This window comes from Pleuronectes platessa, chromosome 14, assembly GCF_947347685.1.
Source record: "Pleuronectes platessa chromosome 14, fPlePla1.1, whole genome shotgun sequence".
NCBI lineage: Eukaryota > Metazoa > Chordata > Actinopteri > Pleuronectiformes > Pleuronectidae > Pleuronectes > Pleuronectes platessa.
Genome location: NC_070639.1, coordinates 1,234,743 through 1,259,330, shown reverse-complemented (window position 1 = coordinate 1,259,330; position 24,588 = coordinate 1,234,743). Strand labels below are relative to the sequence as shown.

The window sequence follows — 24,588 nt, the reverse complement described above, 5'->3', positions numbered from 1 at the left end:
GTGAGAATCCACACGCCCCCATTGACATGCTATGATGATGGTAAGCATGTCATGGTCTGTTTACCAGATGTCCATAAAGGCAACATTTGCAATCACCTAAACAATGATATTTCAGTGTTCATCCAGAATCCCACACAACCTGAAAGATGTGACTCCTGCTGAAATGACCATTAAAGGCCTTGAATCACTGAGGGAACTGACCGTCCTGTTTTTAAAACTCTTCTGGCAATAGTAGTATGTCTGCCTGAATGACAATGACATGCTTAGTAACATTTATAACAGTATTTGGTAAAAACAAACAATGATATTCTCACACTGTTCAATGGCTGTACTGGGTTACAGACTTGCCAGTTAATCAGGCAAACATTTACAATCTAAATCATTCCGTTACTGTACTAAAGGCTCTGAATGGTTAATAGTTTGTATTTAAAAAGTTAATTTCTTATTTTTTCCCCCTAACTATTGTTGAGGGTTAAGGGCAGAGAATGTCACAGTTGTTTAAGCTCTATTACATTAAATATCTTTGAGCAGACACTTTTATCCAAAGCGACTTCCATAAAGTGCATTCATCATCTATTCAACACTTCGGCATGGGCAAGGATTCAAGCCGCTGACCTTCTGGTTGGATGAGGACATTCACTCTACTCCTCAGGCTATATGAAGGCTACTTAGTGACACACACCTGGGATTTATTGTTCTTGTGTTGGAGATACACCTCATGGTGTCCATTTACTCCAAGCTGCTTGAAAGGACAATAAATCACATTAATATTCACATGTCTTTCAATATATTGTCTGTTTAGGACAGAAGCTCAAATGAGGGGCTGCAGAACAGCCCAATAATATAAATGTAGCTCTTTCAATACGAGTAACAACAAAATAACACAACATGAGCAAGAATGATTAGATCTAGCAGAGAAAATTAGAATGTATTTCTATTTACAAGAATGACAAACAAAAATCTCTCTGTACTCACACTCTTGCCGGGGGGAGAATTTTGAGCATACATGCTTTTTAGGTCATTTGGGTCTGAAGATGGGAAAAGATGCCTTGAGGTAAATATGTACTCTATTATTTCTATACTTTTATATTTTGTCAGTGACCCGGTAAGCGGAAATAAAAGCCGCAAAAAGCAGACAGTTCAGGTTAAAAACACCCTCATGCATTTTCATTTAAAAACATAACTTTAAAGTGACATATATTAGTGGCAACGCAGCCTCAGCTGACTCCTCACATCAAATTACATTTCCTCTAATATTTCAGCCTCATTCAGCAAGTCTCATTTGACAAACATTTACTTTGCACTTTAAAATGAACACATTAAATGAATACATTCAATTAAAATAAATAAATCAAATAAAAATATATCATGATATTTTAGCCAACTTGACAATGAGGAGGCAGCACTCACGCTCAATGAGAAAGAAGAAGCAGACAACTCCCATGGTTGCAATAATTATCCCTGGTACAATAAACGACAGGCCCCAGTTGGAGGAGACCCAATAGCCAGCAATCAGAGAGCCCAGGATGTTGCCCACTGAGGTGTGGGAGTTCCACAAGCCCATGATAAGTCCACGCCTGACAGGAAGACAGGACACTCATTAACTCTTTCAGCGGGTGCAAGAGAGAATACTGCACAACACTGCAACCAGGGGTGAATATTTCATCTCATTGTTCGGAAGAACAATAAACAGAGAAATTTGTCGAGCGCAATTCCTGAAGGGGACAGAAATATATATTACTTATATTATTACAGTAAGAACTTTATTAGTTATATCAATGTTCTTTGTATGTCCAGCAGACTATAAATGTAAAAGGGTATATATTTATATAGTGCTTTTCTTGTCTTGATGAACACTCAAAGCGCTTTACAGTACAGTTTTGCAATTCACCCATTAGAATTAATTGTATCCTTCAGTAACGTCTCTCTCTCTCCCTCTCTCTGTTAGAGGATTTACAACCATCAGGTGAAGCCTGGTTCTTTCCACAGACTGTGAGGAATTCTATATTTACTGTATGGTTCCTGAACATCATAAGGATCTTTAGGAGTTGTTGTGACTTACACTAGGTCTTAACCCAACTATTTGTATAAGTGGTTGATCTGAAGTTATGAGATCCTCCATAGGATTTATTATGCCCGTATGCCAGCCTGTCTGTGACTGTGTGTCAGACATTGAGAGTTTGTGGGAGGACCGAGGTGACGCAGGCTTATATATTTTTCCCTTCTAGAGGGTATACTACTGTGAAGCATTTGCTGTACTCTAAGCTATTTGGTTTGACTATCTGAATGTAAGTTTGACCAAGAATGTTCTTTGTCGACCGATCCATGTCATAATACTCACATATTTAAGTAAGAACAACTGAAGTTCTTTATGAATGAACTTCATGTATTTTGAAAATTACATAGGAAATCACACCATGGCAGTTATTTTACATATAGTAACAACTTACTTTGGGGAAATTCAAATAATTATAGAAATATAACAATATTATCATCTAAATAAGATCATATATTTTATATGAAAACAGGCTTTTTCAATGTAACCAAGCATTCGGCCATCTAAAAGCAAATTGCTTGGAAATCGGTTGAAAATTCTTCTTAGAATGCTTTCCCCACATCCAAAGAGACCACCACTTCTGGAGTCTCAGTGGATGCTGGAGAGAGAAGGATATTGAGAAGGCGACAGACATTAGAGGAGTGCCGGTTTTTCATAAATCCTGTTTGGTCTGGTGATATAATGTTAGGTATGGCCGATTCAAGCCTTAAGGCTAATGCTTTAGTTAGGATTTTATAGTCGACATTTAAAAGAGAGATGAGGCGAAAGGAACTACTATCAGAATTTTCTTTACCTGGTTTTAAAAGTAAGGTCATTGAAGCCCAAAAGTTTGAGATAGGGCTCCCCAGTACAGAGAATCACTGTAAATATTATTAATGAATTTTTTATTGAATTCTATTGAGTAGCCATCTGGACCAGGGGCCTTGCCACTTTGCATTAGTTTAATCGACTCTGGAATTTCATTAAGTTTTAGGGGCTGATTAATCTCACTCAAGTGGGTAGGAGTTATGGATTGAAATTCCAGGTTGTCAAGAAACCTTATGTCTGTATCATCAGCAGGGGATAAAGCTCAGAATATAATGTTTTAAAGATTTCATTAATGACAGATGGGATTACTGTCATTAAGGTCCTTATTTGTTTAATGTACTGGGATGCCAATTGGTTCTTCATTTGGTGTGATAAAAGAAGTCCTGCTTACTCACCATTCTCATAAAGATATCAGCACGATCGTAAGAGTAACTTTGCAGTTTCTATTGTTGAGCGTAAATTGTAATTCATCTGAAGATTTTGTCGTTCTTTGTCTAATTGAGGAGATGGAGACACTGACAACTTGCTGTCCAGTTCTATTATACTCTCCATAAGCTGTTCCTGTTTTCCTTTTCTCAATTTGTTTTGCCTTGCAGAATGACATAAAATCTCTCCTCAGACTACAACCTTTAAGATCTCCCAAAGTAGAGATGGGGATATGAGGTCGGAATAATTAGTTATGAGGAAATCATCACAGAAATTGTTTCACATAATCTATCATCATTTAACAGTGTGCAATTAAACCTCCAGGAAGGGCATGTTATTGTAAGAGTTTAAACGAGATGCCAATTAACAATGGGGCATGATCAGATATCACAATAGGTGAATAATCAGTGCTTTTGACAGCAGAGAGGAAAATAACTATCAACAAAAAAGTAATTGATTCTTCTAAATGTTTTATGAACTGGAGGGTAAGAAAACTGCTTTTTATCAGGATTAAGAAAAGCCATTGATCCATATTTCCTATTTGGTTTGTAAATGATAAAATTGCTAATAATGTTTTAGTGGCGGAATCATGTTTTGGATAAGACAATGTGCCCAATTGCACAATTAAGGTCACCTCCCAAAATTAAATGGTGAGAGTTTATACAGTTGCAATCAGAAATATTCAACCCCTCAAAGATTTTAAGAATTTATCAATTAAAGTTGACAGAATCTTGCTCTTTGAACAAGATTCTGCTTCGGATGACTTCTTTATGAGTTGAGTGATACAGAAAATCTTCATCTTCATCTTCATCGTCATCCGCTTATCCGGGGTCGGGTCGCGGGAGGAGCAGCTCAAGCAGGGGGCCCCAGACTTCCCTTTCCCGGGCCACATTGACCAGCTCTGACGGGGGGATCCCGAGGCGTTCCCAGGCCAGTGTTGAGATATAATCTCTCCACCTGTTCCTCTTCAATCTGAGGTTCGACGATCGGCCGAACCCTCCTTTCCAGCACCTTGGAGTAGACTTTACCAGGAGCCGGGCGGGGGGCCCCCTGCGGCGGTGCGCCTTGGCTGGCGCCTAGCAGCTGACTTAGAACTGGTGCGGACCAGGGGAATCCGACTGTTTAATTAAAACAAAGCATCGCGAAGGGCCACAGTGGGCGTACACGCGAAGTGATTTCTGCCCAGTGCTCTGAATGTCAAAGTGATGAAATTCGATGAAGCGCGGTTAAACACTGGGAGTAACTGTTGGCACTCAAAACAGGTCAATCTGAGAAGGGCTGTTTTAGACAGGGTAAAAAGGTGCTGTTTTAAATTATCCTTGTGGTATTTTGACCAAAATGTGTTACAGACATTTCATTTAGACCCAAAGGACCCATGCGGTAAAGTGGGCATAATACACTCCTGATCAAAATCTTAAGACCAGTTAAAAAATTGCATGAATTTGCATTTTGCACTGTTGAATCTTAGGAAGGTTCTAAGTAGAGTTTAAAAATGCAAAAAGAAGAAATGAGAACAAGAGCCCAAAAGTTGTGAGCAGGCAATTTATTGAAAACAACAATTTAACTGAAGTAGGCTGTTCATCAGCTGATCAAAAGTTTAAGACCACACCCTTTAAAAGCCTAAATCTGTGCAAAAATTTAGATTCCATGTCATTTCCTGTCAAGTAATCACACTGTGAAGATCTCTTGATGGCAAAGGCAAAAAAGCTCACCGTCTTTGAACGTGGTAGGATTGTTGAACTGCATAAACAAGGCCTCTCACAACGTGCCATCGCTGCTGAGGTTGGACGCAGTAAGACAGTCATTTTGCATTTCTTAAAAGATCCTCAGGGTTATGGAACAAAAAAATCAAGTGGTAGACCCAAAAAAATCTCACCGGCGCTGAGCCGGAGGATCCGAATGGCTGTCCGTCAAGACATGGGACAATCCTCGTACCAAATTAAGGCCATTACTGGTGCTGACTGCAGCCATCAATAACCATCAGACGGCATCTGCGAAGGAAGGGCTTCAAAAACAAGAAACGTCTTCAAAGGCCACGTCTCCTTCAACGCCACAAAATTGCCCGTTTAGACTTTGCAAGGGAGCACCAAACATGGGATATTCAAAGGTGGAAGAAAGTTTTATTCTCCGACAAGAAAAAATTTAACCTCGATGGTCCTGATGGCTTCCAACGTTACTGGCATGACAAGGAGATGCCACCTGAGATGTTTTCTACACGGCACAGCGGAGGGGGCGCCATCATGATCTGGGGTGCTTTTTCCTTCAATGGAACAATGGAGCTCCAGGTTGTGCAGGGGTGTCAAACAGCAGCTGGCTATGTTGAGATGTTGCAGCGGGCATCCCTCATGACTGAGGGCCCTCGTCTGTGTGGTAACAACCGGGTTTTTCAGCAGGACAACGCTCCAATTCACAATGCCCGTCTGACCAAGACTTTTTTCCAGGAGAATAACATCACTCTTTTGGACCATCCTGCGTGTTCCCCTGATCTTAATCCAATTGAGAACATTTGGGGATGGATGGCAAGGGAAGTTTACAAAAATGGACTTCAGTTCCAGACAGTGGATGCCCTACGTGAAGCCATCTTCACCACTTGGCGTAACATTCGCACTAGCCTTTTGGAAACACTTGCATCAATCATGCCAAAACGAATTTTTGAAGTGATCAACAATAATGGTGGAGCTACTCATTACTGAGTCCGTTTTTGACACTTTAATTTCTGTTTGAGTTTTTTTTATTATTTTTTATCTGTGGTCTTAAACTTTTGATCAGCTGATGAACAGCCTACTTCAGTTAAATTGTTGTTTTCAATAAATTGCCTGCTCACAACTTTTGGGCTCTTGTTGCCATTTCTTCTTTTTGCATTTTGAAACTCTACTCAGAAAATTCCTAAGATTCAACAGTGCAAAATGCAAATTCATGCAATTTTTTAACTGGTCTTAAGATTTTGATCAGGAGTGTATGTCTCTGTTAAATAAAGTTTAGTTAAATCACAGATTGTTTCATGAAAATCTGATCCAATTTGTGCTCATAAAAAGATAAGTCATAAAGGGCTGAACATTTTTTAAATAGTGCTTTTTAAATAATGATTTAATTATTTTCCTGGCACAAAAGGGTGTATGAATAACAACAAAAACAAAATAAACAAATATCGGTATCGGCTATCGGCCAGATTGTTGTTTTACATATCGGTATCAGCCAAGAATTTCCATATCGGTGCATCCCTAGTTGATAGTATTAAATACTGAACTAAAGTCAACTAATGGCATCTTGACGCAGGTGATGAGATTCTCTAGGTGAGGGAGAGCAGTGTAAAGTGCTAGGGAGATGGCATGATCTGGTCTGATCTGATGTTGGTAAAGATTCAGGGGGATGCAGGCCTTGATGTGGGACAGCACCAGTCTAAACATGTCATGATAACTAGGGTAAGCGCAAGGACCGGTTTCATCAATAAGGCCTGGTCTGGGAAGGAGGTGTCCATTGAGGGGGAGCTGCTGTGGGTCTCCCTGCTGCGATTGTTCAAATCCCTTGCCACATGTTTCGATGGTTGTTGTCATTAAAGTTATCCTCAATGTGCTGGTTGCACTGACCTCCCTATTTACAGATCTGAGTGCTGCATCCTTGACTTTGAGCAGTACTCACACACTGTTGTTAAATAAAGGTTTCTGGTTAGGGTTTGCAGACAGAGTCTGAAAAATGGACAGATTGTCCAAGATGAGGGGATGCGTTAGTCTTATAGGCATCAGTGATGCCTGGTCCGATACACCAGTGCATTTCCGCTTACACAGAGCACGTCAGATGAGTAGGCAGTCCTTCAATGAGGTCAGGACCACAATCGTGTTCACACTGCTAAAAAGATGTTGATACATGTGGCCCAGACCACCTCGGAATGTGGTCTTGTGTGATCGGATCGCTATCCGATCTGGGTGCGTTCACACCTGTACTGTGTACACTGTGAGGCAAATGAAAGGGAGGTTCAGTCGCTCAAAACTTAAAAACTCTTTAAGTTGCATCTATAATTAGCACACTTTCAATAAATGTTATTATACAAAGTAAACTTAAACTTCTATAGCTACATTCACAGTGATATTAAGGGGGAACACTCATCGTCTCCCCCATGTGAAATCCAGGGGGTGCAAGAGGTAATTATAGGCTGAAAGATGTGCCGTTAAGATCAAATGCTTCACATCAAACATATGTAGTTAATGATGAATCTGTGGTAAATTTACATTGTATAATGTCACTGCATGAAACTACTGTGTCTCTGCTCTGAGAAGTAATTACCCTGTTAACCAAAATGTCTCCCAACTGCTGACTTAAATAAACTATATGGAATCTGAAATCTCAGGGTTGTTATCTATATTGAACTAGTTAAACTAACCTAACTTTAATCATATATGTGGTCACTCAGTTGTGATAGAATCAAAAAAGCCAAGTAAAACATTAAATTGGAAGAGGAATTTATGTAATGTGTATTATTTACAAAATTAATTAAAATAGAATAATCTCATGATAGATGTTTTTTTTGTTAATAGTGAAATAAAAAGTAAGCTTTTCTTACCTCGGAAAAATAATGAGACCTACAGTAGTGGTAGCAGCAGGATGGGGTTGGAGTATCACTAAGAATAAGAATTTTTGATCCTCACACTTTACTGTATATGCAACTATATTTTATGTATATTAAATTATATCTGTACAGGGGAATAGTGTGGAATAAGTACATAATTAAATAAAAACAATTATAGTGGATGGGCAGATCTCATCGTGGGGGGACACTATCTTGGGAAATTTTAACTTCAGGAGAACAGCAGGAATATCAAACACATGGGACTCATATTTAATATATATATATATATATCGTATATCATTTATATCGTTTAAGATCAATTATCAATGTGATTTCTGGTCCGATAAGCTCACGGCAAGCAGAACAAATCAAACCATTGTTACAGATCCTGAGCTGGCCGCAGCGCTTCTCGTTGCATCGCGGCGCTTCGTTGCCAGTGTGTTTAGCCCAATGGAATAACACCGGCCCCGAAAGTAAGCGTTTCGTGGCACTTCGCTGGACTTATGCCTCCGGTTTATCCCCAGCATTAGTGTTTGTATATTGTTCCACCTTCTGTTCTCCTTTATGCATCAAGTCTACATTCAAATCTTCTGCATAAGACATCAGCTGCTGCCTGAGTTATCCTTTCACCAGCTTCAAGAAAACTTCCATACAGTTAGATCCTACCTTCCCTTTCCAAACCAGTTGCCAATGCAGGTCACCACACTAGGCCAGCCAGTGGTTTGGACCAATCCGTTAGCCACCTAAAATCACAAAAGGACAAATGAAGACAACATTTATTTTTTATTCAATTTACTTATCTGGCTAATATTTTATTCAAGGCTACTTACAGGTTAGAGATAACGCTAAAGCATAAGTACAGTAGAGCCATTTTCAGACATTACATGCGGCTTAAGTCCGAAGAATTGGGTATGGACTTTACCCGTAGTTTGCCCTTCCACACATGCAAAACGAAGCTGGAGGTTCTCTGCACAGACGCGTTCACAACAGCAACAAGCCTTCCAAATTATTCAGGTGAGAGGTGCAGCCGGGTGCAGCAGGCAGACAGAGCAGGTAACAAAAATAATTGATTTTCTTGACAACACACAGACAGAGCAACTTGAAGTTAGCAGTATGTTCTAAATCTGTTAAATAAAAGAAAAAGTAGGAGATTGTGTAGGGAAATACACTGAAAGTGCTAATTTGATACTTCGATATTTTAAAGCACCTAGGCAGAACTGATCACAAGCGGCCAGCTCTGAGTAAAGGTTTGAATGATCCCAAGATGCATTATAGCTCCTACAATGACCTTTTAATTTTCGCTGATTTTGGTGCCTCTGTGGACAAAAGTAGAAGGGTTTCCATACTACTTCTCCTGTTTGAAAAATCTAGTCTAGCCAGCATGTGCATTGGTTTTGAAAGGAGTGAAAAAGGCAGCTGATTGCAGATAGCAATGAGATAATGTATCTTTTTGTTGCCGTGTGATTGTTATCGTTATTTTAACAAGGTTTGCGTCTGACCTGTTTGAGATTAGCATTATTGACATCTACGTTGATCATCAAATGCGTCGCGTCTTGACCGACCACAACACTACTGAGCCACAACACTGGGACAAATGCACACAAAGAAGAAGAACTTCATATATAACGTTTCCCGGATTTACAAGAATTCTCAAATAATTAAGAATTGACAGACAGCGTTTCACAAAGTTTATAAAGTTTCTCTTTAATCAAAAACTCTTAAAAGTGCACAAGCGGAACAGAAACATCTGCTGCTTAAACGAGAGCTCAAACATGTCATCTGCATCACAGTGAAACGAGAGAATGTTGATCAGACATCTGGTAAACCTGCTAGACCAGCAATGCCCTAGATGCAGCCATTGTTATGTTTAATCGATACTGTTCATGTGCATCTCTTAACAGAGATGAGAATTAGAACCGGATGTAGGCATCTTTGTTTTTCAGGTGGAAGAGGGCTATGTGAAGGGCTGAAGAGATGGTGTCTGAGGTACTTACTCTTTTAGGGCAATAGGCGTACTGCAAAAAGTCCAGCGTCTCAGGTATACTGCTATGAATGTGAGCCGGAAACACACTCTCAAAACACTTTGTGTTGATTGGAGTAGGTGCAACTGACCTCTAGTCAAGTCACTCTGCTCTTTTTGGGAACTGGGATGATGGTGGTTGTTATGAAACAAGTGGGGACAGAGGCCTGTGAGAGGGACAGGTTGAAGATGAAGAGGAGAACATCAGCCAGCTCTGTAGCACATGCCTTGTGCTACAGAGCTGGCTGAACATGGCATGTGATGTGTTGCAGGCCCAGGCGCATCCACACTGTATCAGAAGTGAAGTAGAAGCCATCCAGTTTCTCCCTGTACTGCTTTTAGCCTCTTTGATGGTTTTCCTCAGTCTGTACTTTGCTGATTTATAGTCTCTCGTTCCCTGATCGAAATGCAAGAGAACGAGCACGAAGCATGTGACGTACCCGACTGCTCATCCAGGGCCTCTGGTTGGGAAACTTCCAAACTTGTATAGTGGACACAATGTTGTCAACACTGGTGCTTATTTACCTATTGACGTAAGCATACTCCGGTATGTTGATGGAAATATCCTCCAGTGTGGCTGCAGCTTTAGGCACATCGCTGTCTAAACATGATCCAGTGCATTCCGATCTGTGGGAAGGTTTACATGATGGAAGTATTTCGGGAGCACAGTCCGAAGGTTGCAGTGGTTGAAATCTTCCTTGACAATGAATGCAGCATCAGGGTGAGCCGTTTTGTGCACGCTGCCATGAAGCATGGATTGTGCCAAGTGCTGCTGTTGGGACCTAGTACTTGTGAGCAATAGATGGGCGTACATGTGTAGCCAAAACCTGCAACCACATTTCTTCTTTGTTGTGGAGACAACGGAGAGCTTCCAGAACTCAGTCTCCCAGGGTGCTTCAACTTCACACCTAGGGGTTAATCTATACTTGGACACAACTTTTAACCACAATTGGTCACTGTGTCGCCCATGACCCATAAGGTCATCAGTCAAATAAAAGTCCAGTTGCCCCTCTATTGTATCTCTTTCTAATCACTTCACTGGGAGAAGAAGAAGGTACCTCTCCTGCTCACCCAGCCAGGGAGAAACTCTACCTACCCAAGCTGGCAGAACTTCAGCACAAGCTGCTTCGACACAATGTCTTGCAAGAAGAACAACAATAACAGGAGCCACAAACCAGAAAGATCACTTCATTGGACTTCGATCAGCACATCAAAAGGGACCTTTTCCCCTTTTTCATGAATTACTAACACAACTGGGCTTAATAATTAGACTAGGCTAAGCAAAGGACCATTTAATTATATTTCGTGTGATGTTTATAAGTTTGATTTGTGTTGCTGTGATATTTTGGTAATAAGTTATTTGAAAGCGAATGTTAGTTATGTTATGCTCCTCACAGTCTTTCTTTGTAGGCAACTAACTAATTTCTCCAACCTGGCACCAATTTTAACTTAAGACATACATGTGACCTCAACCACATGCAACCATTCTCAACCATTCCCATTTTGAAACTCATTCACTGACTCACACTCACATGTATACTTTTTGTATTTTCCTAATAAATGTTTCATTTTAACAAATGTGCATAAGTGTGAATTTTGCCAACCTCTACACTGTCAACAACTCCATATCCTTTAACTTTGTTAACTACTGAAGTGGTAATTGTGGTTATAATTATTAATTTAATTATTAATCAGAGTTAGTAATTTCACGAGACTTAATAAAATGCCTTTTCCTTTGAACGGTGGTGCCCTGAAGAAGCTTTAGTGTCAATTAAAGTTATTATTTAATATTTATATTTTTTATATAAATATTAAATGTTTTACTGATAGCCAGATTTATTGAATGCCCAAAGGCACACATATGGTTAATGGTTTCACGTTTAAGGTATAAGTATAGTTCGGTTAATTTAAAAATTAACTATTTGTGAAAACACCCTCTTCATCTCAGCATGCATGGGGGCAGCTCTCTTTCATACGAAGCAACACCGCCGAAACTCACAATTGCTGAGTAGTGCTATAAGTGCAATTCAAGTTGGCTTATGGTCTCTCCTTCAACTTTCTTTGAAAAACAGGTGTTTCCTGATCTTACCTGGATGGAAATATAGAAGCCCAGGCTGTGGATGTTGTATAGATAACCCAGTCCAAACAGGCAGGTGAACAGGCCACTGGCCAGCATTCCCACAGTCAGGTAAAGTCGAATGGGCAAACGCTCTCCGATGATGCCACTGCATGGGCACACAGTGGTTATATTAACAAACAGCTTACTCTTAGTTATTTACTATTCAATATCAACCAAGTCCCCTGGTGAGCAACCCCCAGACCCTAAAATAGGGGTTTTGCACCCTTAGCAACATGAGACTCCGTTGCACTCTTGGGTACAGGTGGATGCAGGTGTGTTTGTTAATATTAGAGAATAAAATGCAAAGTGAGGGAGAGACGAAATAAATAAACAAGATTAAAAAAGTTCTTTGTATTATAGTAACCAACGGTATTTGCCCTGACCTGTTTGTATAATCTTATTGTATATAAAAATAAATCAACCAAGGCCTCTCAAGACATTTGATTTTACAACTGTGGCTCTGAAGTCACTGGTTCTTGATAGTTTTGAAAAGATTATTAAAAAAGCTTAGGAGGGCGTGTGAATGGGTGAATGGCAAAAACTGTAAAGCACTTTGAGTGGTCATCAAGACTAGGAGCACCCTGTGTGGCCCGGGCGTAACTCCTCCCTCACCCATCCTTTCAACCTGAGCAGTGGCTGTTGTCTAATCATCTAATAGGTAGCATTAATTGTGATGAATAATTTAGTCTCGGCTTTATATTATCAATTTATTACGTTTTCCAAATTAGTTTTGTATTACTTGACTGCAAGACTATTTTGAGCTTCTGAAAAATTTGTTGAAAAAAAAAAAAAATATTAGGGTTGAAAGTAGAAATGGTTGAATGTGAAATGCTTCTGTGAACTGATTTTTTACTCTTTTCTCAGACTGACTTAATTCACTCTGCTTTAAATAAAACTCCACTTCATCTCACCTGAGGTACATTCCAACAGCATAGGCACAGAGGAAAGAGTAGTCCATGGCTCCCAGCAGCTGTTTGTAGTTGCTTTTATCTGAGAATATCAAGTAAAATATATATATATATTCAGGATACTTTACCTACAGCTATTTAGGCTGCCAGGGTCTTCCATGATAAAAAACAAACAAACATAAACTGTAAAAGTTGCAGTGTGCTACAATTTTTTTTAAAGTAATTAGTTATGTAATACCTATCAGTGCAAATATCTCAATATCAAAAAGTTACATTTCTTATCAGACTTGTACATGCGAAAAGGGATAGTATTCCAGTAGCTGATCAAAAGTATAATTGACCTCAACAGTACTCAGATGACTCCAGTACATCTAGTGCACCCAAACCTCTAACTCAAACTTTATAAAGTCAACGAAAAAGCCTGAAATGTCAAGATACATACCAAAAGGCTTCCAGCTACAGTCCATGTCGTTGTGTAGAGATGGCAGAGAGGCCTGCTGGCTGCTGCTGGAGGCAGTGGACATCTCACTGACAGATGAGCAGTTCTTATGGAGTTCACTCTGTCAATTCAAAAAATGTGCACCAATCAGTTAACAAGAAAACAGGAAGTGTATCCGGCATAGACTGGGAGGAATACAAATGTATTAATGGGATGTAAATATTAAATCTATGTCTGTGTTAGTTTTCTCTTTTTTCATTTTTGCTTCAGTCAAGCGTCAGAAGAGTCAACAACTTGCAGTGAATCCAGCCGGGATACTCTGCTGTGTTCACACATTGATTTCTCCTGAATTTCTACAGACCTCATACTAGAAGTAATCACATATCCTGATGGATGTCTGTTGGATTTCTGTTGGATGTCTATGAACACAATTTTAACCATTATTGGTCACTTTGGGCCCCATAACCCATGAGGTCACCAGGACAATATAAGCCAGGTCCCCCCTCTCTTCAGTCTCTTTTCGATTCCTCTTTCCGCGCAACCCTCCAAGAGGAGGTCGCTTTCCACTCACCGAGCGAGGGAAACCTCCTCGAAATCCAAGCTCTACCAATCTTCAAGCAGGCCTGACTGGAGCCGACTGCGAAACCTTCCAAAAGGCAACGACACGAGGTCCTGCCTAACAACAAACAGCAAAACAACTGTATCGCACAGAAGAACTACAAAAACAGGAGCCCCAACCCAGCAAGACGATATCTTTGGCCTTCGAACAGCACATCAACTGTTTTTCCCTTTCCATGGACAGGTCACACAACTGGGCTTAATAATTATACTAGGCTAAGCAATGACTGTTTATTCGATTCCTTGTAATGTTTATAAGCTTGATTTGTGTTGCTGTGATATTTTGGTTACAAGTTATTTGAAAGTTATTGTTAGTTATGTATGTATGTTCTTCACTCTATGCTCCCTCTCTAACTTGGCACCAACACACACACACACACATGCATATCTCCGCACCCATCTCTATGATCCCCACCACATGTCCTTTGAAGGGTTGTGCCCCGAAGTACTCTAATAAATTAAAGTAATTATTAAATATTAATATTCAATATTTTATTTTGATACACACATTTATTGAATGCCAAAAGTCACATTGCGCAAAACCGACCTCAACTTGAGAAACAGACAAATAATTTGATCAAAGCATCACAGCACAGTCTCAAAGCTTGAGCTTCAACAACCTCCAACTTCTTTAACTATGTTTTAGCTGCTGAACCATAGCATAACTACTGTAGTCTAGCACAAATCCAACAAGGGCTGCATAAATACTTTTCATTGAAGACCTACTCGCTCCTCATCCTGACCCTGTTTGACACTCATCACATTAATAATATTTTTACATTTGGAGAGTACCTTGTAGATATTATATGTTCATTAAATGTGAGCTGAGCATCCAACCACACACCCAAAAACGGAAGACTTGAGAGTGGTTGTCCTCCAACCAGAAGTTCGGCGGTTTGATCATCAGTATTCCCCATCTGCATGCCTTAGTGTCCTAAGGCAAAATACTGAACCCCTCAATTACATTAATGCTTTAGTTTTTTCCACTGAGAACTTGAAGCATTGTGTTACAACATTAATTACCTTTTGTAAATAACCAAATTAATGTTATTGTTGATATTGTTGAAGTGTCTTTCTGTTATTTTATTGTGAAATATTTGCTCGCTTTAACGTCAAACATTCTCATTTCTGTTTTTGTATAAGATGCTTTTATTTTGAAAGTGATGTTCCGGTAGAGACGCGGACTTCCTGTTCTGAATCTGTAACTTCACAAAGGTAAAGTTTGATGTTTTAGCGACCCTCCGAAGACGCACAAGCTCTTACGGTGTTGTTTAGGGAAGCATATAAGAAAACTGAAAACATTTTGTAAAAGTCTAGACCTCTATTCCTTCCCCTTTTCAACAAGGTTCTATCATCAGCAAACAGCGACTGACCAATGTCAGCCTGAACTTCAGAGAACTTCACATTAATAATAATGAAAAACATTATTTGACTAATGACACTACCCTGAGGAGTATCATTTTCCACTATATACCTTCCTGATAAAGCTATCCCAACTCTTACTTGAATAAACATATCAAATTAAAAGTCTCTCATCCAAGTATATGTCGTACCTGCTGTCCTTATCATGTTTAATTGAATCATTAATCCTTCCTTCCAAACCATATCATATGCCTTTTTGGCATTACAGACTCTTTATTACTGTACTTGTGCTTTCTTAAGCTCTGTTTCCTAGCATAGACCAGTTGCATGGTCTCTCTTTCTAATGTCCCCTCTTTTCCAAAATGCCTAAATCCACTCTGATAGCTAAATAAGATTCCTCTGCTTTCCATATAAAATCTTCCCGTAATAATTTTTTCAGTGCTATTGGCCTACATTTCATTGGATTTGATGAATCCATCACTGGTTTCCTGAAAGGAAAAATCAACGTCATCCTTCCCTGGAGATGTTAGCCCAGATCTTTCAATTGCTCTCCTCATTTCTTCCAAATACAATGATGCATCCATTTAACTGTTAGTACTGTCCCTTCTCTGATCTCTGATCTCAGATGCCCCTCATGCTACTAATCATGCCCCAAGACAAAGATTGCAACCTGCCAGTGGATCAAACAGAGAAGAGGAACAAGAGATAGGGGTGAGCAGGTGAAAACAGTAGAAAGCGATAATGCACCTTGATGTTGGTTACCCCTCATCAATAAACCAAACAAAGAAGAAGATGGGGAGGGAGATGGAATAGGGCCTTGCTCTGTGCATTTCACGTATCTACCTGGTATTCCAGTACCTCTAGGAATGGTTCACCAACACAGTAAATGGTGGTAATAGATCTTGACTTTGAATGCCACCCACCAATAAAACAAACTGAGAAGAAAAAGAAATAGAATATTGCGTGGAATAGTGCCCCAACACTGTAGATGGCGGTAATAAACGTTGATGTTGGTTCCCACCTGCAAATAAAACAAACAAAGAAAGAGAAGAAGATGATGGTGAGTAACGATTATTGACAGCGTTGATGAGCCTTAGTGCTGGTTGCCAACCACTGGTGGGCCGAGCATAACAGCAGAACAGAACTTGTCTAAGAAGAATACATTTGATAGGGGTAATGCACCTTGATGTTGGTTGCCACCTGCCAACAAACTGAACAAAGAAGGAGTAGTAATATACAGTAGATGGCGGTAATGCACCTTGATGTTGCTGGCATATATCCTGTTGCTAGTAGGTGGTGTTGTGCAATAGTAGGAGTAGAATTGACGTTGGCTAATTATTAATAATCATGAAATATGATTATTAAAATAACAATTATTTCTTAAAAATAATCAAAAATGATAAAGCTATTAATTAAGAAATGTAACACATTTAATTAGAAATGATACGGTTATCCATTAATAATAGTTAAAATAATTAATGAAAACAATAAAATTATCAATTAAGAATAATACAAATCTGTAATCATTGCTTATTGTTGCGGGGCACCACCCTGGTTACAGGGACCAACGAGTCAAACTATAGTTATCAGTCTCATAATGATAAATGTCAAATCAATAATCTCAATATTTAATATTAATAATTATTTAATTAACAGTGAAGGCTACTAAGTTCGAGCACAGGCAATCATAATCCAGCTGCAATCACATACATATGCACAAATAATCACAGACTACAGATACTTTAATTACAAAAGCATTTATTAAAAAGGGGAAATAAAGTTAATGTTATTCAATGATTCATCATTTTAACAAGCTCCGATATTTCAAAGATAAACACAGCAGCAGCACTTATCACAATTCAGAAAATACATGTAAAACCGGCGGTCTACCTATGTATGTCTGTCTCGGTGTGTGTGTGTGTGTGTCTGTGTCAAAGTGTCTCTCTGTGTGTGTGTGTCTATGTGTATGCATGTGAAATAAAGTTAGTGTTATTTAATGATTCATCATTTTAACAAACTCCCATATTTCAAAGATAACAACAGCAGCCGCTTATCACAATTTAGAAAAACACATGTATTCATCTATGTGTATCTGTGTGTGTGTATCTGTGTCAAAGTGTCTCTGTGTGTGTGTGTCTATGTATATGCATGTGAAATAAAGTTAGTGTTATTTAATGATTCATCATTTTAACAAACTCCCATATTTCAAAGATAACAACAGCAGCCGCTTATCACAATTTAGAAAAACACATGTATTCATCTATGTGTATCTGTGTGTGTATCTGTCTGTGTCTATCAATGTGTCTCTGTGTCTGTGTGGGTGTGTCTGTGTGTGTGTGTGTGGGTGTGTGAGAGAGCGAGAGAGAGAGAGAAAAAGAAAGGGGGCGTGGCGATGACGCAGTCACTTGGTGACGTCACATCTAAGATGGCCGATCATGATTCGTGGAACCAAGGCCTAAAAACTCTCAAAATGGCGGATTGACTACAAAACAAGATGGCGGAGCCATTATGAATTTAGAGCCAGAATGGGAGGAGAGGGAGAGAGGAGGCGTGGCAATAATAGATTCAAAATGGTGGTTTAACTTGCGTTATTCAAAATGGAGTCTATGTTAATGACACCATGTGGCCGGAGCTCACACTGGTGGTCGTCACATGAATTACACCAAGGGATTTTCAGACAAAGAGAATTCTTTGTCTCTGCTTTGGCGTTCGGCCGCATGGCTTCCAGATGTGTCCAGCCTCTCTGAATATAGATTTAACTATGTTACATGAACTGTATTCTAAATACAGATCGGATGTATGTATAGGTCGGTTTAGAAGGAGAGAGAGAGAGAGAGAGAGCATACAAGGAGAGAGCAAAGCTCTTAATGCACCGTCAGAGACAAGTTACATTTACTTTACCACTCAGCACCCAAGTGGCGTTGTGTGCTGAGGTTTGAACGGTAAAGTCTCTTTAAAGTTGTTCAAACGGTCACAATGAGCTGGAGACGCTGCTCACGGCGCTTAAAAACTGTGGCACAAGGCCTTAACCGGAAACCGGAAGTGGCGAGTCGCCGCTAAACATTAGAGACTCGGCGGTCTCATACAAAACAAATACGTTCAAGTATTAAAACAATACGCTACGTATTAGATTAACATCTGCCCAGACAATAAAGCCTCTTACTGTGACCTCCGCGGTGTTGCTTGCGCGTGGGGCGCGGATTTCCGGGAGTCCAGTGAATGTCTCGTTAAACCCCAGGATGCGTGCGAACGGGCGGATTCCTGGAAAACAAAATCAGTGTCCTGGCCTCTTAAGCGGTGCTCCGGTGGGTCTCGTGGTTGCAACGGAGATCAGCGCTGGGCCGAATCGAGCGAACTTCTCTTGCTCTTGGAATGGAATTCAGCTTCGTCTCTTCTGCAGGGATGAACAGCGGTAACGCCGCTGTGGATTTGGAAAGAAAGTCTGTGATGCTCGACCGGCGAGCGAGTTCCTGTGCGCGGTCTCTTCAAGTTAAAGTAACAAAAGTCCTTTTGAAAATAAAAACGTCGACTGAATAAAGAAATAAAAGAAATGAAATAAAATAACTCTGGTTGCCCCCTTTAGCCACTAAATCAGCTGGGAGGCCCCAAAGGGGGCCTGGTGTTGTCTTCAGAGCAGGGTAAAATGGCTGCGATTATTGGGGTCTCAGTGGTTTTGTTCTACCTGAGAGGTCCTCCTCCTTGAGGAATTGGTCATAGGATGATGCTGGCTTTAAGCCAATTGAGTGTCAGAAATGGATCTGAGTGGGCGGGGCTTGGAACTGAGCAGGGGCTTCTGGGAAAACCCCAGGACATTTTTCCACCACCAGGGGGAGATTCTTGAGCCTGCAGGAGGATGTTTTCCCGCCCAAAGTTTAACAACCCTTTGTTCCTCTCGGCTCCAGTGTCTGGCGGCCCCCCGCTGGGCTCTGGCCCAACAGTGGTGCTATGAATAAGTTGAATTTTGGCATATAGATATGGTCAAGCCAGGTCATCAGACATCTCTTTCACAGATTGGACAATGTATAGATAAATTAGTGAAACTTCCTGGCGATATGGCCATGGGCGTGCAATTCAAATCACTTTTACCAATGAAACATTAATGTAATGATCTAAACCCCAACTACATACAACATTTGATTTAAGCATGTACACTCAAATGAGAACTTCCTATTTCAAAAGGAAACTTTCAAATTTTTTATTGCATTTTTGGTTGCAATAACCAAATTTGAGTTAGGAACACTTTAGTCAAAGAAAAGTATTTCCCTATGCGTAATTTACATTTGGTGGTATGGCTCTGTTTTGGGATCCCCTCTGGCCCCACGTGCATACATTTAAAGACATTGAAAGACCTCTTAGACGGGGAGAGTGGCAACAAGACCCAAAAATACCTAAAATGAGAGCCAGTCAATGGGATCAATGCCTTCGTCATCCATGAACTGCCTACACACTCTGGCCTCATGAAGCCAGAGTCCTGCATCAGGAGTAACCTACGGCCCACTGTACCAGCGTAAGGTCTGAAAATCGCTCTGAGAATTTCATCCCGGTACCTAACAGCAGTCAGGGTACTGTTAGCTATGACATTGAGTCCTGTACGACCCTACAAGGCTATGCCTCCCCAGACCATCAATTACCCACCGCCAAACCAGTTATGCTGGATGATGTGACAGGCAGCATAACATTCACCACGGCATCTCTAGACACTTTAATGCCTGTCATATGTGCTCAGTGTGAACCTGCTCTCATGTATGAAGTGAATGCTGCTGCTGAGTTGATGTCCTTCTAAAGCCCTGTCCAGCTCTCCTTGTGCAATGGCTGGTCTCCTGGTATTTCCTCCTTGCTCTTGAGACCATAACATTCACAGAAAACATTCCTACCACTGCACGTATGGATGTGCCATCTTGGAGGAGCTGGACTACCTCAGCAACCTGATTGGGCTGCAGGTACCGCCTCATGCTACCAGTAGTGACAAAGACACTAGGAGAACACAAAACTAGAGAAAAATCTTTCAGGAAGGATAAGGAGAGAGCAATTGTCTATGGCCACCACAGGCACAACCCTTCCCTTTTTGAGGGTTGTCTTGCTTGTGCCTTTCTATTGCACCTGTTGTTACTTTGATTTGCACCATTGCCTACAAGGCTATGCCTCCCCAGACCATCACTTACCCACTGCCAATCCAGTCATGCTGGATGATGTGACAGGCTGCATAACATTCACTACAGCATCTTTAGACACGTTCATGCCTGTCATATGTTCTCAATGTGAACCTGCTCTCATGTATGAAGAGAATGCTGCTGCTGAGTTGATGTCCTTCTACAGCCCTTTCCAGCTCTCCTTGTGCAAAGGCTGGTCTCCTGGGATCTCCTCCATGCTCTTGAGACCACAACATTCACAGAAAACATTCCTACGACTGCACGTATGGCTCTGCCATCCTGGAGGAGCTGGACTACCTCAGCAACCTGATTGGGCTGAAGCTACCTCATTCTACCAGTAGTGACAAAGACACTAGCTGAACACAAAACTAGAGAATAATCATTCAGGAAGGATAAGGAGAGAGCAATTGTCTGTGGCCACCACACGCACAACCCTTCCCTTTTTGAGGGTTGTCTTGCTTTTGCCTTTGTACTGCTCATGTTGTTACTTTGATTTGCACCAATGCAGGTGAAATTGATTCATGATCACTTGGAAATGGAAAGATTGATTTTTTCCTGAAGTTTAACTGACTTGGTGTTATATCGTGGTGATTAAGTGTTCCCTTCTTTTTTTTGAACAGTGTATATTCATTCATTCATATATTCATCACTCCAACCTTACTCTGCTCTCTCTCACTTGTGCTGACAAGCAGACACACAGAAAGACTCAGCTGACCCGCTGCAGTTTTAAAGTTGATTCCTTTGTAACTACCGCCACATTAACAACACTGATCAACACATATTGATAAATACTTTTTTCAATGAGTAAAATCTTTCTACATAGCTGAGTGCATTCATTCTTTTACTCATCCCACCACCCCCGACTCTGCTCGCTCTCTTCCTCCCTCACTTGCACTGACAAGCAGACAGACACACACCACCTTCATCAACGAGTTGGCGCTACCCTGGTACCATTTTTTTTGTGTTTCAATGGTAAATGGTAAATGGTTTTATAAAAATAGAGCTTTTCTAGACTTGATGACCACTCAAAGCTCTTTACAGTACAGTTTTACATTCACCCATTCACATACACATTCATACAGTGCATCTATTAGCAGCACTTTGTTGTTCTATGGGGGGCAGTTCGGGGTTCAGCATCTTGCCCAAGGACATGCAGATGGGGAAGACTTGGGATCGAACTGCCGACCTTCAGGTTGGAGGACGACCGCTCTACCCCTCAGCCACAGCCAGTTCTTTGGCAATTTAAACACAAAAAGCTGCAACTGCCTTGGTGGAAAAGGGGTAAGTTAGTGGTAGTGGCTTAGGAGATGGTCAGTCATCGGCTACTCCCGTCTGCAAGTCAATATCCCTGGGCAAGACCAAAACAATTGCTCCCGATAGTTATTCCATCAGTTTGTTGATGGGATGTATGCACTAAATATGAATCACAGTAAAAATGTGTGTGAGTGTATGGGTTATACAAGTGCATTCCATTTACTATTTAAACAAGTTAGGCAAAAAAACACATAAAACTGTCTCAGAGCAAACAGTAGATTTTAACTGTACTAACTGAGTTTGGAGGTCTACAACCTGACTGTGTGTGTGATTGCAGTTCATTTGACCGATTTATTGACTGATGTAAGAAAACAATTACGAAAAACACAATAGCAACGTAGACTTTCATGTTTTGCTTGTGTTTCATAATAACTTCTCATTATAATGTTCAGTGTAGACAAACCTCTCAGTATACTGAGGGCAGACATACCTGCACCTCCACTTCCTATGTAGTGTACAGCTATTATCAATCTAACATTGCTGAGCTGCCCTAAGCATCAGTTACTTAAACAAATAACTTCTTTCCCTCAGTAACATTATCCGTAGAAATCTCAATTTAGTTTTGTCGTCAGTCTTAGACTGGGGTCTATCACTGTCAGGAAAACTTGGTGTATCTGTATACTACAACAACCGGTTTGTTACCTTGATGATGCTAATGGGTTTCCTGGAGAGGTGGAAGCTGGTATAGAGGAGAAAGGTGAGGATAAAGGTGAGGGCTCTGTACCTGCAGACAGGAAGCACAAGAGAAAAGAGACGACAATTGAGGTACAACAGAAAAAAATTCAAACACCACCACTGAACTAAATTAAACAAGCATAACACTGGTCATTTTTTACAAGCCTGCTTATTCTCATCATTGTTAGCAGGACATGCTAAAACCAAAGCAAACATATCCAAGAACACTGCACACAGATTACTCCCCATCTCAAAAGTAGCAACTCATACAATGACATTGGCAGTCAAATAAAGAAGATGGTAATTGGGTATATCTGTGTAACTTTAACAGACACAGAATTTCTGGTAAAGCCATCATTTTGATAGAGTTAAGTAGATCTATACAATCACTTAATATAGTGATCTTTATGTTGGTTTTTTAAAGAATATTCTGATTTAATCTCTTCTAATATTACAATCGCCATGCTGTGTGCTACACCGACTTGTATAGTAAATGTAGTGTAGATTTTAAATGAATTTAATAGATGTTATTAAGTGTCACTTTTAGCAAGAGAGACATTATTACTAGCATGTACGATACCAGTGAATAGTTTTTAGTAATAAATATGTACTTAAGAGACACTGTAGTCATCACTGAGCTACAGTGACAATCACCTGAAGTTCATATTGCTGCAAAGAAGCTACCAATTTAAAAATACAGGCACTTCACATACACCAGCAGCACAGACGATCTATACAACCAACACAGTTTAAAGTTGGGAACCCAAAATGAGTGTACCAAATTCAATATCTGACCAAATGTGAAATGCAGTCACAATCTCACCGGTCGGTGAAGTTGAACAATTATGGCTACAAATGTGGTTTGAACAGTCAGAATAGTGTTCTTGAACTTTGACCAAAACAACCGAGTCACTTCGATGTTTTGATTCCAAGTGAAGATGTCTGTTCATTTTGAAGACATTTTCCCAGAGCATTCACCAGAGTGTTCAACAGAATCTGGTAAAGCATGAAGTTTAATATAGCCTATAAATAATGAATTTTAATATAAAAATATTAACGATTAATCGATCGTTAATTTTCCCGACGATCGATTAAGACAATTTAATCGAATGCCCATCCCTAGTTAATACTGCATCATATTCAGTTGGTTGAAACTAAACAATAGTTAGATATCAAACTTACACTTCACTTAATGTTTTAAATTCAGAATATAATAATATGTCATTTATATCAGGACTCCTGGATGATGGATTCAACTGACTTTTAAACCAAAAAATATATAAAATTGGAAGTTGCGTAGCAATAGGGATTCCTGGAACTTAATGACATGTAGCCACTGTTGATGTTATCACAACTTTGCATTTCCTCTTATGACAATTTAAGTGTTTGCTATGTCAAATGGAATAGTAAATATGGACTTTGTTCCAGCTTAACAAGTGTAACTTTGAGTTGTAAGTCAAACAGAGAAAACATTTGGTTAACATCAGTGAAATAAGTGAAATCCTGTGTGCCTTTAAACTGAAGTAATGACAAAACCGTTTAGCGAATAAGAAAACTTGGTATAGCACAATTAGAAGTGTAATGAAAAAAGAAATATTTACATTACATTCATGAATAATGTGACTTATACATCCACTGGTGAGATGAAAACTAAGATCTGAGACATTTTTCATACATGAAACAAACAGCATCCCATATTTCTTAAAAAGTATATCAATATTTGTCAGTTTATGGTTTGACTGGTGCTGTTTAAATAATTACATTTTGCTGGAACATCTTCTTCATTAATGGTTTAATGACAGTTAACTAAAAAAATGTATTCACCAACTTGACATTTCGACAAACTATTTTCCACTTTTCGCATCACATATCTTGAAATTCAGTTAAATGTGATAAAACAGATTTTCATTAAAAACATAGACACACAACAGTCTGTTGAATCTGAATCAAAATAAGAACTAGCTCTCCTCCCTCTTCCCCTACCTCACCACTTCACCAATTTGTCTCTTCTCCCCCCAACTACTTGAGGTAGTGATGGTGTTTTTTTAACCATAAAAATAGTTGGCTAATAATTATTTTTTTATTGGCAATTGGCGAAATGGCTCAACGGTGCCCCCTGAGACCCCTGGC

At 39.9% G+C, this 24,588-nt stretch overlaps 1 protein-coding gene across 6 annotated transcripts in view; it reads right to left on the bottom strand.

Moving 5' to 3' along the window:
- The window catches only part of slc37a1 (solute carrier family 37 member 1), a 65,043-nt gene that overhangs the window by 26,821 nt on the left and 13,634 nt on the right, over window positions 1-24,588 (bottom strand). For 5 of the 6 annotated variants that reach the window (XM_053439605.1, XM_053439609.1, XM_053439610.1 and 2 more), the window contains exons 3-10: window positions 22,426-22,507; window positions 13,343-13,460; window positions 12,904-12,982; window positions 11,963-12,098; window positions 8,520-8,596; window positions 1,411-1,577; window positions 976-1,028; window positions 683-742 (exon numbers count right to left, since the gene is read on the bottom strand). In XM_053439605.1, coding sequence (XP_053295580.1) covers window positions 683-742; window positions 976-1,028; window positions 1,411-1,577; window positions 8,520-8,596; window positions 11,963-12,098; window positions 12,904-12,982; window positions 13,343-13,460; window positions 22,426-22,507 — 772 coding nt within the window. The remainder of the gene's footprint in view (window positions 1-682; window positions 743-975; window positions 1,029-1,410; window positions 1,578-8,519; window positions 8,597-11,962; window positions 12,099-12,903; window positions 12,983-13,342; window positions 13,461-22,425; window positions 22,508-24,588) is intronic. The other variant, XM_053439608.1, reaches the window with a different exon arrangement.